This window comes from Colias philodice, chromosome 1 (genome assembly GCF_061535455.1).
Source record: "Colias philodice isolate Cphi_HAF_F1 chromosome 1, ilColPhil1 Martin Lab GWU primary, whole genome shotgun sequence".
NCBI classification, from domain to species: Eukaryota; Metazoa; Arthropoda; class Insecta; order Lepidoptera; family Pieridae; genus Colias; species Colias philodice.
This window is the reverse complement of record NC_143086.1, coordinates 7,955,546-7,973,813: the sequence shown is the minus strand read 5'-3', so window position 1 is coordinate 7,973,813 and position 18,268 is coordinate 7,955,546. Positions and strand designations below refer to the sequence as shown.

Sequence of the window (18,268 nt, the reverse complement as noted above, 5' to 3'; positions counted from 1 at the left end):
TGCCTTTTAATTTCATGCAGTCAAATGTCTGGCTATTTAACGTATTAAAACAAAATGAATGAGTTGGTATGATCAGGGTAATAAATAAAACCACATTACTTGAAAATACATCTTTATATGTGTAAACATCTAAGCCGCCATACTATAATATTATGTATGTTACATACTAACGCTCAAAGAAAACAATATAGAAAATCGTCATGGTGTATTAAATGAGTAAATATTTAGATTTGAAAAAATGTTAAAATATGCATAGAGTAATAAAGTAGGTACCATTCAGTTTAATTACAAATAGTTATCAAACTAAAAACATCCTTTAATTTTAGCTCTTTCGTAATGAAGATAAATAATACAATCATTTTTTTTAATACAATGGCTAATAAAAGTAGCCATTGGTTAATGCTAGTACATATATTGAGTGTAGTTACATTTAATTTGATAATTTATTTTACAACAACATTAAAAGCCTGCAGATGGGTTTCATTAATATCTGAAACCCCTTAACAAACATCGTATATCTACCAAGATGTACACATATATATCAATTTAGTTACGATTACTAATGATAGAATTTTATTTAATTTTAAACTTAGATTAAAACAAAAAGAGGAAGATACGGTACGTTATTACAATTGTCAACTAAAAAATGGGCCAGCGCGTGACCGCGCCCACAACTACATAGGTACATACGAATTCACACACGTAACGACAAAGACAGAACGATGATGACCAACAACAGCAACAGTGCAAGTGAGAGAACCGCGTTCCGATCTGCTCGGCCTATCTATATCGAATGCAGTAGCGTCAGCAAGTAAACAAATGGAAAATAATAACACAGTCCAAGATTTTCATTATTTAATAATCATAATCATCGTATGGGTTACAAAAACTTCTTATATTTAAATTATTTCTCTAAAAGGCCGTCAAGGTACTATTAAGCCATTTTATATTTGTATTGATTGATTACCTTGCATATTATATATGTATTATAATACCCCACAATGACAAAATAAAAAATGTTTTTTATAAACAAGTATGTATTATCTCATATCAACACCCTGAGCGAAGTCGGGTACCACAGCTAGTAATTTAAAAAATATTGAATTTTATTTTAAGTTTGTAAATATCAGAAAATAAAGTACAGCTCCATTTATTATTCTCGTTAATCCTTTCTTGGTCTTATATATACAAATCGTCAGGTTTAACATACTCTACTATGTACCTACTGTAGGTATCCAGTCATGATCACGCCTTTCATTTCGAACAACCACAAGCTATTTAGACTTCACTTTCACAATTTGTCATTGGGAAAAAAACATTTTTTCTCAATCACACCATTATGTCGGAACGTATATAAATTCACAAGAATTTTCTTTAAAAATATTTTGCCTTTTTTAGTGTACTGACGCATGAAAAGTGATTCCATGTGTCTTGTTTTATGTCTTGAGTAATTTGTGCACTTATTAAATAAACAGGAAGGCATTTTTTTATCTAATAAAATCGTTTTTACAATGACACGCAGCACATGCAAATAACTCGATGTTTTAACTGAAACAAGGCCGGTCCGTTAGACCGACCACGCGCGGCTAGCGAGTGCCGTATCTTCCTCTTTTTGATTTTATCTAAGATTATTAACATCAATTTTTACATATAACTCTAAAGCCCAATCTCTGGATAAAAAAAACATCTTAACACATTAACATTGGGATTTATGAATACACTGTTTTATAATTAAAGAGAAATAACATCCAAGGTAAACAATATCATGAGTTAAATGTGTTTTATAATAAATAAATGCAAATCAGGCATTCATTTTTTTGTGATTTCATGATAATAAAATAAATTTAATTACAAATGGGAATCTTATCAATACAACAATTCCTAGAAAAAGATGGTAGAAACATGCAGAGTCAAGTTGTTGAGTTTATACTTATTGTAAAGCACGTCACGACGAAGAGTCACAGGGATATGGAATGAACTAACTAACAATGTTAATATTTTTAAAGTGCATATTTAGGTGTAAAATATTTCATATTTTTCAACACCTATACAAAAAATATCTATATAATATATAATATTATATTCATTTGAATAATTAACTTGCATCAGTATAATTCTACCATCAACAATTATTAACATATTAACTATAAAAAATACGAATCACGTAGATTGTTGCATCTTTAAATAACATGATTAGCGTGACTTATTAACATGGAAAATTTTCATTCAGTATCACCAAATAAATATACACAATATATCAATTTCATCATCCTGCAATGCAAATTAAATATTTAATTGACAACATTCAAGGATGGAATGTAAATCTATTATAGACAAATTAATTTATAGATAAAATTGCAGATGAAATAAAAATTCAATGTGCAAGTAATACTAAACATTGATAACGAAGGTAGTCAATTTGTTTGCATGCATTTCTGATGACATGTTTTACATTTTATCGATAATGGTAATATTGATACATTGGAATCATTGCAAATACGCGCTGATTTAATTCCACTTGTAGTCGCCAGTGACACGGTATCACGATTAGAACTTTTGTCGTGCTCGAATGATCTCGACATAGATTCGGATTTGCTCACTTTGGATATATACATAACGACGTTTTCCAAGGTACTATTTTCTCAATTTCTGCCATTAGATCATAGATGATATAAATTCAAAATCTTTTGTCGGCGTATGTAATGTAATATTACAATGATCGTTAAATACAAATAGTTACATGAATGAAGATATTCTTCCGCAATACCTGAGGTATTACACTACTCATTATTCCTCTGTTTAAACTCAATATCCGTTATTAAAGCAGGGAGATGTGTGTGTGTGTGTGTCGGGGGGAGGGGGAGGGAACTCGACTTAATTGGTATTACCGAAAATGATAGGCGTCGAAATCCAAGCATCGTAAGTTCCGTGCCCTTATACTTATTGTTATCAGCGACCACGGTTGTTTGGGAAAAATTATATATCATATTCATTCAGGAACTAAACACATCAAATAAATAGTAAAATAAATAGTTCGCACAGAGTAACAACATTTATAATGTTTCGCAATTCGAGCTGAAAGAACGTATATAAAGAAATGTATATAATGTGATAAAAATTAGTCAATTTAGTCTTTTATCTAACCATTTATGATCCGAATTTGAAAGTTGTAGGTACTTGTGCTGGTACCGTGAAAGAGTAGCCTGTAACAATAAAAATACAAACGTTTATTTAAACGTTAAAAATACAAAATTTTGAGTTTAAAATTATATCTTACTGATTATAGATCATACATGTCACTGTTTTTATTAGTGATAAAAGCTATACGACTGGTCAGTCCTTCACCAGGTATAATATGTATATGTATTATATATTGAATTAGTTTGCTAATTAAATCCTAGGAAAACCTAGTTCAAATGTGTACTATAACTACTCATGTGGGCGACACTGACCTCCGCTCTGTTCGATGCGCTTGCTGTCCTGCTGCGCCTTGCGCTGGTCGGCCAGCACGAACACAGCGTTGAGCTGCTTCTGTTGCTCCTCGTCGAGCACGCTCGTGAGCGCGTGGTACAGCGCTGGCTCGCTCGTTGACAGACCTACACATTCGTTTCGCATTATTGAAGTGAAACTTCTTTATCGGGGTTGGAAAAAAATTTAGTGTAACATTTTTTCGTTACGCGCCATCTTTTTCTTATCCCTATACGCGTGATTCGACGTTTTTCTGTAGATATGCATATAATAAATTATTTTTTGAAAAATAAGGTCATAAAGAAGTTTCACTTCCTACGTGTGTACACGCACACTTTTTTTTAATTAAGCTATTACATAGCTTCTATCGCGGGCCTTGAGCGCGGGGAATCCAGAAATTCCGTAACGAAAAAACCTCACACTCCCCACTCCGACGGGCACGGAGGTGTGGCTTGAAGGCATAGCATGCAATAGCTTTACCGCGGCAGTCCCCGAGTGCCACACGTCTTTTTATATATATATATGGAACACCAACAACACACAAATAAAACACACGTCATATAAAAAGACAGTAATTTTGCCAATTGTGTACATATATTGTAAAGTGTATTGGGAAACTATTAATGTAGTAAAATTGGATGTAGCTTTTCTTTGTGGCTCTATGGTGAGTTTCATGTTTAGTCACAATAATTAATTATGCTTAGGATTACCATTTAGAGGCATTTAATCCATCAGGCCCCGGAATCACAGACACAATAGAAAATCTATTGTGTCGCGGTCGGATCTGGCCGTTTGGGGCTCAATGGGTTAAGATTAAAATTTGCCATACATGGCAATATGATCTACTAGCTTTTCGCCCGCGTCTTCGCCCGCGTTTTCAAAGGACAACCCGCATAGTTCCCGTTCCTGTGGGATTTCCGGGATAATACCTATCCTATGTGTTAATCCAAGTTACCCTCTATATGTGTCCTAAATTTCATTATAATCGGTTCAGTAGTTTATGCGTGAAAACTGAAAACCATACATACATACAAACCCTTCCTCTTTATAATATTAGTATAGAAGTATAGATTACAATGTTTACTGTTTCACTACCAATTACCAATCTGATGCAAAATTATTTAATGTATATTTAAATACATGAATTATTTAATGTAATTTTTTGACGTCGAGTTGCGGAGAAATGCCCGTCTATTATTATTATATTAAATATATGAATAACTAGCAAACCGGGCGAACTCCGTTTCGCCACCAGAGACACCTTTTCTTTGCTATAAACCTCACGGAGCCCGAGACCTTTCCAACAAATGCAAAACCGTGGAAATTGGTTGGTGCGTTCTGGAGTTATAGCGTCAGGAAGGAAAACCCGACTTATTTTTATATACAGTATGTAGTAGATAATTGAAGTACTTGATCCTACAATTGTATGTATATTTATTAATATACAACTTACCAGACAGTGCATTCTTGAATTTGATGTATTCATCAACTGGGCAGTCCTTGTCGTCAAGGACTGTGGTGTAGCATTCAATTGCAGTTTCATCTTGTTCATAATCATCATCATCCTGTATAAATTAGAATATATTTATTGTATTAATTAAATAATTCAAAAATTAATCTTTGAATAAAAACATTGAGCAATATTTGAGCGAAGGCTTAGATTTAGCATATTAGGATTAGGTTTCTCTAAACTACAGACATACACACAATGATGTTATACGGTTATCTTGTAACTGAAATATGTATATCATTTTTTATTACAGTTATGAATATTATTCATAAACTATTAACGGAACTGCAATTCTATCTATGATTCAACAACAACATATTCAACAGATGACAACATCTAAAAGCGGGAACTGAAAAATATTTAGCAGACTAATGTTAATGTATTGTTAGCATGAGATACTAACACTCACTTCGTCATCACTCTCAAACTCAATCTTGGTGGTTATTGTAATGTCTTGGGCGGCACTTTTCTGAGCTGTGATGCGTGCCAAGTTTTCTAAATATTCATTATTCATTTGATCGAAGTCATCATCGTCAGACGAAAGTACTTCTGTAAATTATATAAATATAATTGTTATTAATTTAAACAGACTATATGAAATTGTAAATTTTAATAAAATTAAACAAATAGACTTTAAATTTAATTTGTAAACTATATTAAGAAATAAATATTAATATTAACCCATTGAGCCCCGAACGGCCCGATCGGTCCACGACACAATAGATTTTCTATTGTGTCTGTGATTCCGGGGCCTGAGTTATTAATTATACAAAGATGATATTGCTACAATTTCAAGACATTGCTATATCTTTTAAATCTCACTAACCTTCATCATCATCATCATCATCATCGTCTGATGAGGAGTCATCATCAGCTTCAGCCCTTGCTTCGTAAGCCCGTTTCAATCCATCAAAGAGCACTAAGCATGATGGTAATATCTTTGGCAGAACCTCGTCTAAGGCTGGTCTCTGAGGTCCCATTTCTAGCAGTGTGCAAATGCCTAGTACTGACAGTTTCCTGTCATGTAATCTAAAATACAAAAAAACAATATTTAAAACATACCATCAAAAACCTTGAATAAAAAAAACTACCAAGCTAAAATACAGATTTATATAAAATAAATGATGTGCATATTTACCCCATAAAGCAATCAGTGTCATGAATCCACTGCTTAATGAAGTGTTGTGTGATAGATGCATTGGGTACTGATTCTTGTAATTTCATTAATATGTTGAACAGCAAGTGAGGATTACAATAAAGTATGGCTATTAGAACCTGCAATAAAAATATTATTTTATAAGTAATTTGGTTACAAATGGTTACATTTACGTCTATATTTTCCTTTAGTAAATCTAAATAGCTAAATAACTGAAAACCTTACACAATATCTACCAGCATAAATATGTAGATTTCTAAATGAAAGGGAGGAAAAATATTAACCTGTAATAACATAGTTCTCAATTCTGAAGTCTTGACTTTCCTTGTAAGTCTGTTCAGTACAAGTTCCACAAATGAGGGTAGACAGTTGTCAATTTTTCCAGAACACTGGAGCACCATCACTTCTAGTAGCTTTGCAGCATACACCTCAGACTCATCTTCTGCGTCTGAGTTCAATACCTGGATACAATAAAGTTAATTAAATATCTAGTTTTCATATTAAAACATTTGATTGTACTTTTGCTAAAACATTAGCAGTTTGTGCTTCACTTAGATAGTTTTACAATAAAATAAACATAAGGAAAACAAAATATAGAAATACCATGGCATTGCATATTTATCCATTGAGTTGACATAATTATTAACTTCTTAAATATGTAAAGGGATTTTGCTCAATTTGTACATATATAATTAACTAGCTTTCCACCCGCGGCATCGCCCGCGCAGTCAAATCAAAACCCGCATAGTTCCCGTTCCCGTGGGATTTCCGGGATAAAACCTATCCTATGTCCTTTCTCTGGTATCAAAATATCTCTATACCAAATTTCATGCATATTGTTTCAGTAGTTAAGGCGTGATTGAGTAACAGACAGACAGACAGAGTTACTTTCGCATTTATAATATTAGTATAGATAGTATAGATTGTCAATTCGCTGCATACCATTGCAAATGCATGAGGCACATTTAAAATATTTAGCAAATACATATAAAGTTAGATATAGTAAAATTTGTGTTCTTAGATCGCAAGTGGCCATTACAAAGCAAATAGAGAAGGCACTCTTTTGTCTATTGCTCAATAGGGACTATTAATTCTATAAATAATTGTATGGTAAAGTTTATGAAGAAAATATAATCTTTATTTTGTATGTACATGTACATAGAAGAATAGACTATGAATATATTGAACAATATATAATTCAAAGAAAGAGTGAACAATAAAACATAGTCTTATAATTGATTGTAAATTAAAAGAAAACACAATAAATAATGAAATTGCATTGCAACAGCAAGATATATTTATTGGTAACTAGCTTTCCGCCCGCGGCTTCGCCCGCGCAGTCAAAGAAAAACCCGCATAGTTCCCGTTCCCGTGGGATTGCGTCATTTTCCCGGGATAAAAAGTAGCCTATGTCCTTTCTCGGGTATCAAAATATCTCCATACCAAATTTCATGAAAATTGGTTCAGTAGTTTAGGCGTGATTGAGTAACAGACAGACAGACAGAGTTACTTTCGCATTTATAATATTAATATAGTATGGATAAGAAATATACTTACAGCTTTCACCATATTAAACATAGCCAAAATGTGATTCTCATTTGATAGGAAAGCATTTGTGTCAACAGTGATGTAGTTATGGAGAACAGGCATCATGTCAGTGAAATAATCAAAGCCTTCTTTTTCAAACACCTGGTATAGCATCTCCAGTACCTTCCACATGTCTTCTGATATGGTCTTTGACGTCAGAGTACAAAGCAAAGTCATTGCTTCCTCATAGTATTCTAAAATTATATAATTTTTTCCAATAATACCTCTTTAAATATTATAAAAAGTAAATGAAGTGAAAGTAACAAATTATACTAACCAATAATGTTGTGATGTAAAATGTGGCCCACTACGCGTAAAACCGTTTTCTCAAGTTGTGCCAAAATTTCGGGATTGTCCTCCATTACGTTGAGAACAGTTTCCATGGTGTTAAGCAGACCCATAGCGGTGATTGCTTTTTCGTCTGTTCCACAGTCAGTCTCTATCACTTTACTGAAAGTTGTAGCCAAATGGTCTGTAATTTCAAATGCCATTGGCATCAATTGCTCAGTGTATACTGGTACAATCTTTTGCAGTACATTGGCTATATTGTCATTTTCTGTCTCACGGATGACTTTCAATAGTTCCGAAGTCACTGGTTTAACTTGAGGCTCCAACATTTTGTGGACCTTTTCTTGTGATGTCAGAAGCATTTGTATGGCAATCGCAGCTTCAACTTTAACAGGTAGATCTGTGTCATTTAAAAGAGCATGGACAGAAAGTCGTACTGCCTCTGCAAGAAGGGCCTCATTCTTGAAGTGAACACTGGCAAAGCAATGAAGGACCCAGCAGGCTCTTGCTCTCATGTATCCAAATTGACTGTGAAACTCAGGAAAAACATATTGGCTCAAAAGGGAGTCAATCTCTTCTTTATAGAATTTCTTCTTGATGAGAATATCATTTAGAGTTCCCACCATGTGTAAAGCACCATCCCGCTGTCTAGGGCCATATTCCGCACCTTGACCAGTGAGGACTTGCATACAGAAATGCATTGTTCTTTCCAGCATGTCTTTCCGTTTTTTGCAACATGATATCAATAATGTTTGTGCAGCAGTTACTGGAGATATGAAATCCTCAAATATATCTGAAATAGAAAAAAAAAATCATATAATAATTTTTTTTTATAGATATACACATTATTAAGCTGTATTTATGTAATTATTTTCAACTTACCAAACTTAATTCTGATATATTCATATGGATCATTAAACCACAATTCTTCATCTGCCTCTGAATATGACATAAGTTGGAACAGCACATCTTGAATGATAGCAAACATGTGTGGTTTCAATAACTTCCAGGCATAAGCATGACTAACGCTAAAAACAAAAGGAACATGATTAATTATCTCTAAGCTTCTGTACATCATGTGTCATCAAAATTATTTCTAAACTTACCACTGATCAATATAACTAATAGTTTGTTGCAGCACTCGAGGCGAGACATATATTTTGTTTCTATAGTTGTCCAGCACCCTCAATAGAACCTCCAAAATACCGCCAGTAAATGTTGTCAAGTACCAATCAGCAAACTCAACATATTCTTCTCTGGCATTTACTGGGCTTCCATACCTAAACAATAAAGTTCATTTTATGTTGCATGTAGAAAATACAAAGGTAAAATATGAAAGTTTATAATAATTTTGAATACCTTTCAAATAATCGGTAAAGTGTATGCACTGCCCACTTCTTACACTTCCACCACGGTAGTTCCATCCTTTCATCTTCATCCACTTGCAATGTGTGATCTGGGACAGGCCTTTCCATTACAGATCTGAGAACTTCCATCCATTTTGTGAAGATTTCCCTTGTTATTAAATCCAATGGTAAAATGTACTATGGAAATAAATAATTGTTTTAGATTTTACATTCACATGATATAAACAATAATTTTAAGATAATAATCACCTTTACGAGGCAATGGAAGCACTTGAGTATTTGCTTCTGAATGAGCACAGATTCCATGGACTGGTCGGGCTGGAGATTCACAATGATGTTGTACATCATTGGCAGCAACAGGTTCATCGCTTCATTCAGTGGTGCTCTCTTGTCAGTTACGTGGTATTCAAAGTTCTTTATTAACTGATAGAGGCACAACAATGCACCCATCCAATTGTTGGGTTCAGGATTTTGTAGGTATATGTGTATTTTGTCAACAATTTGTGTCCATCTAGCTGGGAAGTCATGTTTGATTATAGTTTTGAGACAAACGCAGAGCTGGACCCTTATTAGGTCTGGTGCTTGGACAATTGCATCTACAATTATGTCCCTTATCATAGCACGATCCTGTTCGTGTATACTGAAAGGTACTGGCTCCCCTTCTTCTGCCTCTTTTTCTTGCCATCCTGATGTGATCATGTTCTTCAAATAGACTACCCCAGATTGTCGAATAGGCTTTGAAACTTCATTTAACATAACAACTTGTAACAGAGATGGTGCAAAACCAATTATTTTGTGTATCTGTAACAAGAAATAAAATAATATGTGAATGTAATGTGTACCTTTGTATGTATGAATGTAATGTATTCCTATTTTGGTGAACTATAACTACTAAATAATTCTCTTGCTATTAATATAAGTACCCCTATTTATAATTCCTTCCACGCAAATAATTTTATACGTACACTGTTTTGTATAACTGCATAACACTAAAAAAGTGCATGTATTGTATAACTCTCATATTTGAATTGAATCAGAAACACCATTTTAATAAAATATACTTATTTGCATGAATTGGAGATAAAATTAAGATTCTCTACAGAACCTTTAAAATTTTATAATATTACTGATAGAAATATAGGTAAAGTAACATTTTTGTAGATATCAACATGTTATTTGATTTTTAGTGAGATTAGAGCAGACAGAGTTTCATTAACTTAACAAAACTTCCATAAAATGACTATGTTTTATACATTAATAAGGAAGTGTGTTTGAATAATAAAAGATACAATGATTTGATAAAAAAACAGAGTTCATAGATAGTTTAAATCTGTTTTAATTCTGATGCCTCAAAAATTGTAAATTAGTATTGATGATCATCCAAATAGTTCTACAGCATTGTGTTGTTATTGTAAGAGAACCATTCAAGGCACTATGACCGTTAAACTAATAAATATTACAAAATCAGGCACATTTCTTATATAAGATTAGTGGGTAGTATAAATTTTTAGCGATCGTCAAGAGAAGTTGAGAAGTCTAGAAATTTCTAGGTTATAATAATTGCTAACAATTCATCCGTTCAATGCATTTAAATTTGATCAATCCCGAGAGGATGAATCAATTGGAACACTACGAAAGTACTTATATCAATTGTAAAATATGGGTGATCCGGAGCATTACAAATTTGCAGTGTTGTAATTTAGAGAACATGTGGGTGATAGATCTTAGTTACCTGAGCTAGTTGTTCTTCAGCTTGCTGCCTCTGATTGGGGTCGATTGTAGCACCTAAAATTTCGGTTAGTTTACGGGTATCCATTTTTTGATATTTATCCTTCTCAATTTATAAAATTCTAAATGAAGGCATGCGCCGCCACCACCGGGCGTGGATAGAAAGAGACAAATTGTCTGTGGTTGGGTTTGGAGACAGGTCACGTGACTAAAAATAGATTATTGAGCCTTGTCTACATAGTCGGTCAGAAACCATGATAAAAAGCTACATTTTACATTAATTATTAAGATCACAGGACAGAAAAGATAGGAAAAGATATTTAGTAACTAATAATAGGTAGTTCAAGTAACACTTTATGTAATTATAGGAATTATATATTATGCAAATTTAGCACCCCATCAATAGAATTTTGTGTCAAAAATGATCTTAACACGTTCAGTACGGCATCGGGTCGAAAACACCTGAAGTGAACTATTCGCGCGGGCCGGAGAGAGATTTCTATTGCTATCGCATGGGCCGGGGTGGTTTACTTTAGGATTTTTTGTAGTGAGAGTGTGACAGATATATTGACTGGTATTCTGCCACTAAATAGTACCCATAAAAGGAAAAATATTGTATCGGATCTTTTAGACCTGATACGGCCTGCAAAGAAATTTTGTCCTTGCAGGACGGATATCGGATCTAAAAGACCCGATGCCTGATAACCCGATAGCCGGCCCTTGGTGACAGGTCAGTTAATTAGTGATGTGCATAATAATTAGACGTTGCGATATTGTATTGATATCTGTTATTATATATCTAACAAAATTTTACGATTATGATGCGGCAATGGTAGCCGTGGTTGAGATTTTTGATAGTTAGAAAAAACATTTTTTACAAAGAGAAAAACAAATTTTGGAAAATAGATTTTACATTTTTATAGTGATTCCAAGAACTTTTTGATTCACCCTCGTATTGTCATAACTGTTATAATGAAGCGCATACTGTTTTTGAGGTAAAAATGAATTGATTTTTTTTAATTATATAGTCGATTCATTTGACATCACTAGCAATCATATTCACTAGTGCCGGGATCAGGTGTATAAGATCCTATAATTTTACTACTAATTTAACCTCCTTTAATGATATTTTTTTCAAAAACGGTTAATAATAATCTAATGTTGTTATGCAGTGATTCAATAACAATACATTTCAAGAAAGAATTTTCAAAAAAGTCTTCAACTGGATGACACATTTGATTTTAATGTCAAAAGGTGAAACAGGTCCTTTCCACCTGATGCCGGCCGTAAATGAAGTTCACCAACAGGTCTTCTAAGCCCTATGCCGGCCCAACGATAAGTAGCCAAAATCGGGCCCCGTCTTGAACGTGTTAATCCACAGACATGTATCAAGATAGACTAAGAGCGTATACGCACTATGCGGGTAGCCGCATTGCGGGTAGCCGTCCGGCTGACCGCAAGCACAATTATGTACGGAATATTCATTTCTATGCGCACTGTGCGGTCTGCGGTAGCCGCATCGCAGTGCGCATAGAAATGAATATTCCGTACATAATTGTGCTTGCGGTCAGCCGGACGGCTACCCGCAATGCGGCTACCCGCATAGTGCGTATACGCTCTAAGCGAGTGTATGTACTTCCCGTGTCCAAACTAAGATTATGAAACTTACTTGACGCTGGCCTACACTCAGTCCGCGCTTGCAGTTCGCCAAGGAAAGACGTGAAGCTGAATAAAGTAAAATGCCGAATTACGCCGTTATAAACTGTAGAAACTCCACAGCTGTGAGTGGCCGAGTTAGCAGAGATGTTTCCTTCCACCGGTAAGTAATTTTCTAATCAGAATATGCACTATTTATTTTAAAATCAAATAAAGAATATCTGTGGAAAACGATCGTGACAAACACGGATACCAAATCATACGAAATGATTCGGAATACATTGCGGCTTTTACTTGGCACGGTAAAGATCGAGTCGTATGATAACAAGCAATGAATAGCGTCTTCTCATTTTTCTGTTCTCATTTTTCTGTCCAATTTTGTGGTTAGTGATGTTCATTTGATGCAACAGTTCTCGATTCTAATCGATTTTATAATCGAACAGAAAAATGATAATTTGAAGGAGCAATTTTTCAGAAAAAAAGGCATAGATTTTTTTTGTCATTTAATACGACTTGACCTAGAACTTTTAAGTATTTTAATACAAAGGTACTAAAAATAAATATTATGACATGGACGCCATTAGTTAAAGTGTCATCTTGGGAGTTTTTTAAGAAAACTCCTTATTGCTTAGACTATGTTTGTTTTTTCAGTTTTCCAAGTAACCCGAACATAAAAGAAAAATGGATTGATGCAACGGGACATAAAGATTGATTGATTGACAGTTTCATTACTTTCTTTCGATGGCCTCTCTAGTACGTAGTACACGGTAACTCAATGGGCATATGTAAGAAAAAGCTAAAACACATTAGTTTACTTGTTAGAATATTAAAAGGTTTATAAATTTATTTTATCATTCCTCTGTCTATGGTAATTATCATTTTTCTGTCTTGAATCGATTTAGTAATCGATTACGATTCATTTATTTAATTACCTCTTAGACATAGATCTAGTTTGATCTGATTTCTTTCGATTTACTTCGATGGGATAGGACGATACTAGAATCGCCGCGCGAGTGGCGTCCTAATCGATTTAGCGTAAAATGAAATTACCATCACTAAAAAGCGCTCGTGACGTCATAACGCGTCAAGGTCAGTACAAAAAATATGACACGCTTGGTTTTCATACAGATCGCGGTACTTGCGTAGTCTATCTATGTCTGTGTCTTAATCCAAGAAGCTTATATACAGGGTGTCCCGTAAGTAGTGGACCAACGGGTTATGGGGAGTAGAGGGACTTATTATCTAACAAAAATACTAAAATTTATTGTCCTAAACCATAAAGTTTTGATTTATGCTTTATTTTCAAAATTTGATAAAAATATCATCCACGTAAGCTTAATATGAACTTTTACCATTTCTGTTTTTATTTTATTCTTATTTTTTTTGTTCAAGGTTGTTAAGAATACATAAGTCTTCCTAATTAAAATGATACTCAAGCATAATTAACAACAACAACATAATTAGACCAAAAAATAGGTAAAATTTTACGTTTTAAAAATTTACGGACTGAAGTTCGAACAAAGCTGGTGTAAAAAAAATGTATGGTTACCCTGTGGAACTTTATTTTAAAAACTTCTACATCTCATACAAATTACAAAAAGGTATAATTGTGTGGTATAAAGTATTTAAAAAAAATGTTAAATTGGCGTACAACATTCAAATTAGAAATTATCAGGTAGTCAACTCATTAAGTTATTCCGAGAATTATTGCCTTTATGGGCGCGCGCTGGAATTCTTTTGTATTGTTTCTGGCCAATCATAGACGATACTTGAACCCACTATTATTTTCTTTGACTTTCAACTATTTCAGTGACTTGCTTATAGCTCGGAACTACACGCGTGTTTAGCTTGAATCCGTCATTACGATATTATTCTTTGTTGAAGTGCGATTGAATTGGACACTGATTTTGCTTGTGATTTGGATGTTGTCCTACTTTGGCTTTTTGAAGAAAAATGCCTAATACATACACTCCATGTGAATATGCAGAAAAATGTTTTTTATTTATGGACTCAGTGATGGAAATGCTCGACAAGCAACACGTGTTTATGGTGAGCGTTATCCCAATCGGGATTGCTATCCTGATCACCGATTTTTTCTCAGATTAAATAACGCATACCACGAAGGTCGTATTCCTGGAATTAGAAATCGAATAGGAAGGCCTAGAGATGAGTCGATGATCGTCTAATATTGACAGAAGTAGAAGAAGATCCTTTAACTAGTACTCGCCGTATTGCTAGACGCACTGGTGTACCAAGAAGTACAGTGCATCGCATATTGAAGAGAAGTGATTTACACCCGTATCATGTATGAGTGAGCAAGCATTAATACCAGGTGATTATCAATGACGAATTAATTTTTTGTCGAGAGATGCTTGATGCTTGGATCAAAATTTTTTTTACTCAATAATTTTTTTAACATTTCTGCATATTCACGTGGAGTGTATGTATTAGGCATTTTTCTTCAAAAAACCAAAGTCGAACAACATCCAAATCACAAGCAAAATCAGTGTCCAATTCAATCGCACTTCAACAAAGAATAATATCGTAATGACGGATTCAAGCTAAACACGCGTGTAGTTCCGAGCTATAAGCAAGTCACTGAAATAGTTGAAAGTCAAAGAAAATAATAGTGGGTTCAAGTATCGTCTATGATTGGCCAGAAACAATACAAAAGAATTCCAGCGCGCGCCCATAAAGGCAATAATTCTCGGAATAACTTAATGAGTTGACTACCTGATAATTTCTAATTTGAATGTTGTACGCCAATTTAACATTTTTTTAAATACTTTATACCACACAATTATACCTTTTTGTAATTTTTATGAGATGTAGAAGTTTTTAAAATAAAGTTCCACAGGGTAACCATACATTTTTTTTACACCAGCTTTGTTCAAACTTCAGTCCGTAAATTTTTAAAACTTAAAATTTTACCTATTTTTTGGTCTAATTTTGTTGTTGTTGTTAATTTTGCTTGAGTATCATTTTAATTAGGAAGACTTATGTATTCGTAACAACCTTGAACAAAAAAAATAAGAATAAAATAAAAACAGAAATGGTAAAAGTTCATATTAAGCTTACGTGGATGATATTTTTATCAAATTTTGAAAATAAAGCATAAATCAAAAACTTTATGGTTTAGGACAATAAATTTTAGTATTTTTGTTAGATAACAACGGGTCACCATGAAATTTGACTTTGATTGCAAAGCATTAAATTTCGTAGTTTAGGTCGTAATTAGACGGAAAAAAAATATATGGCATGAAAAACTTTGCTTTTGTGCTTAGAAGACTGATTGAAGGAAATTTTTAAAAATCTCGGATTTTAATTTTTTATTGAAAATAAAACTATTGAAATAAAAATGTTTATTATTTTTATTAAGTTTTACTATCAAATTAGCTTACAGAGAAGTGGAAAATAACTTAAAAGTGCACACTTTTTCTTTTTCTTTTATGTTCATAGCTACTTTCTCTCTATAAACCCCAAATATAGGCGCCCATCATGTTTTCATTGTATTGGCCTTGATAGCGTTGTACAAAATTCATGATGTCCTGATGGAAACGTTCTCTTTGCTCTTCGGAATAGGCTCCCATATTGTTTTTAAATTTATCCAAATGAGCATGCAGCATATGCACTTTTAATGACATCCTGCAGCCCATGGCCTTAAAATTTGTAATTGGAATTTGCCTTACCTTCCAAACACCTTTTACAATATCTACAAGCAACATGTGGAGCCCATGGCTTATCTTGATTCCGTACAGGACAGTCAAAATATGCTTCATAGGCTTCACAGAGAACGTGAGATGTCTTTAGTTCATATTTCACGTCTCGAACTTTAATAAATTGACCACATATAAAACAAAATGCATCAGCATCGTATTTGCACTTTCGTGACGACATTTTAAGTTATTCTGGGCTTGTAAATAATACCTGATGGTTGTTTATCACTCGGGTGCCATCTAGCGGCACAGTGTAAACGTTAATATCCCACTCTCACCGCGCGGTTTTTTTAAAAAATTAAAATTTATGAAAAAATTGAAAAATTTGTATTATTATTATAACTATCACAAAAGCAAACTTTATACCGAAAAAAGGTATTTTCTTTTCGTTTTTGTGCATAACTAACTGGAAAATAATAGTATAAACTTTAGGACAAAGAACGAAAATTTTTTTGTCGAGTCGTGTAATAAGTCCCTCTACTCCCCATAACCCGTTGGTCCACTACTTACGGGACACCCTGTATATCTAATACACTGTAGAGCAGGCTCCAAGGAGATGTTCATTTGCCTAAATAGCGGACCTAAATCTGACTTCTGATATATATTGTATAGATCCCAGACATCCTATAGACAGATGTTGCCAACCAGTTTTGTGGTCCCCCTCCCCGCACCCCGGTAATTAAATATGGCATACAAAGAAAAAAATAAACATTTCCAAAACATGCCGCGTGGGGTATCAAATGAAAGAGCTTATTGAGTAAATCACGAATATATAGCATACTATAACATTTCTTACACTTTCTCTAAGATTTTTTAGAAAATTTACGAAAATGCTCCATTTTTGAGTTAACTTTAAACCACTAAAGATTGAAAACTCATGAATATATTTTTTAAATTATTATTCTAAATAATTAACAATAGTCCATTGTTTACGATTCAATAGTTCGTACAGTGAAATAGTTGCATGGGGGAGTGGGGGGAGCATCCAAAGATGGCGAGTATATTTTCAAGTTTATGCCAAATCTAATCACACAGAGGCTGATTCAAGAATTTTCTGCCATATTTTTCATTCAGTCAAACACAAAGACAGTGCAGAGATAATTATTCTAAGCCCTGACACCGATATTTTTGTATTAGGCCTTTATTTCTGGCATAAACTTGAAAATATACTCGCCATCTTTGAATGCTCCCCCCACTCCCCCATGCAACTATTTCACTGTACGAACTATTGAATCGTAAACAATGGACTATTGTTAATTATTTAGAATAATAATTTAAAAAATATATTCATGAGTTTTCAATCTTTAGTGGTTTAAAGTTAACTCAAAAATGGAGCATTTTCGTAAATTTTCTAAAAAATCTTAGAGAAAGTGTAAGAAATGTTATAGTATGCTATATATTCGTGATCTACTCAATGAGCTCTTTCATTTGATACCCCACGCGGCATGTTTTGGAAATGTTTATTTTTTTCTTTGTATGCCATATTTAATTACCGGGGTGCGGGGAGGGGGACCACAAAACTGGTTGGCAACATCTGTCTATAGGATGTCTGGGATCTATACAATATACAGGGTGTCCCACTATTGGTATACTAAGCGCGAAGGGACTTGTAGTTTTGCATACACTGATCACGTAAAAAATACAAAATTACGTCATAATTTTTTTGCTAAATTTTTCCTGAAAATCTATGTTTTCTTCTCTAGCTTCGCGCAGCCGGCATATACCGCTTCTCTAATGTGAGCATTTTGTCTATGAAAACATAATCTTAAACGATATCTCACGTGCGGATGGC

At 33.7% G+C, this 18,268-nt stretch overlaps 1 protein-coding gene and 1 long non-coding RNA gene across 4 annotated transcripts in view; both read right to left on the bottom strand.

Annotated features, from left to right (window-relative positions):
• Window positions 1-18,268, bottom strand: part of LOC149491209 (uncharacterized) — a 445,824-nt gene that overhangs the window by 28,076 nt on the left and 399,480 nt on the right. The gene's annotated exons all lie outside the window — the stretch shown is intronic.
• Window positions 100-11,268, bottom strand: msk (importin-7 msk). Of its 3 annotated transcripts, none has more exons than XM_089713098.1 (14): window positions 11,109-11,268; window positions 9,626-10,177; window positions 9,369-9,553; window positions 9,116-9,289; window positions 8,892-9,037; window positions 7,999-8,802; window positions 7,692-7,915; window positions 6,419-6,595; window positions 6,117-6,253; window positions 5,805-6,007; window positions 5,382-5,527; window positions 4,922-5,033; window positions 3,453-3,596; window positions 100-3,203 (listed from the first exon to the last, which is right to left on the bottom strand). In XM_089713098.1, exons 1-14 carry the CDS (start codon window positions 11,190-11,192, stop codon window positions 3,148-3,150), a joined length of 3,144 nt encoding a protein of 1,047 aa, XP_089569224.1. In that variant the 5' UTR covers window positions 11,193-11,268; the 3' UTR covers window positions 100-3,147. The 3 variants fall into 3 exon arrangements, with proteins under 3 accessions (XP_089569224.1, XP_089569334.1, XP_089569283.1); XM_089713208.1 differs by having other exon boundaries at window positions 5,388-5,527; XM_089713157.1 differs by having other exon boundaries at window positions 5,382-5,524.

Excerpts from the sequence above, each read along its gene's own strand:
- msk (XM_089713098.1), bottom strand. The coding sequence starts at position 11,192 with ATGGATACCCGTAAACTAACCGAAATTTTAGGTGCTACAATCGACCCC. Across the intron at positions 8,803-8,891 it reads ATATATCAGAATTAAGTTTG|ATATATTTGAGGATTTCATA; the intron begins GTAAGTTGAAAA and ends TTTCTATTTCAG. Across the intron at positions 7,916-7,998 it reads TTTACATCACAACATTATTG|AATACTATGAGGAAGCAATG; the intron begins GTTAGTATAATT and ends ATATAATTTTAG.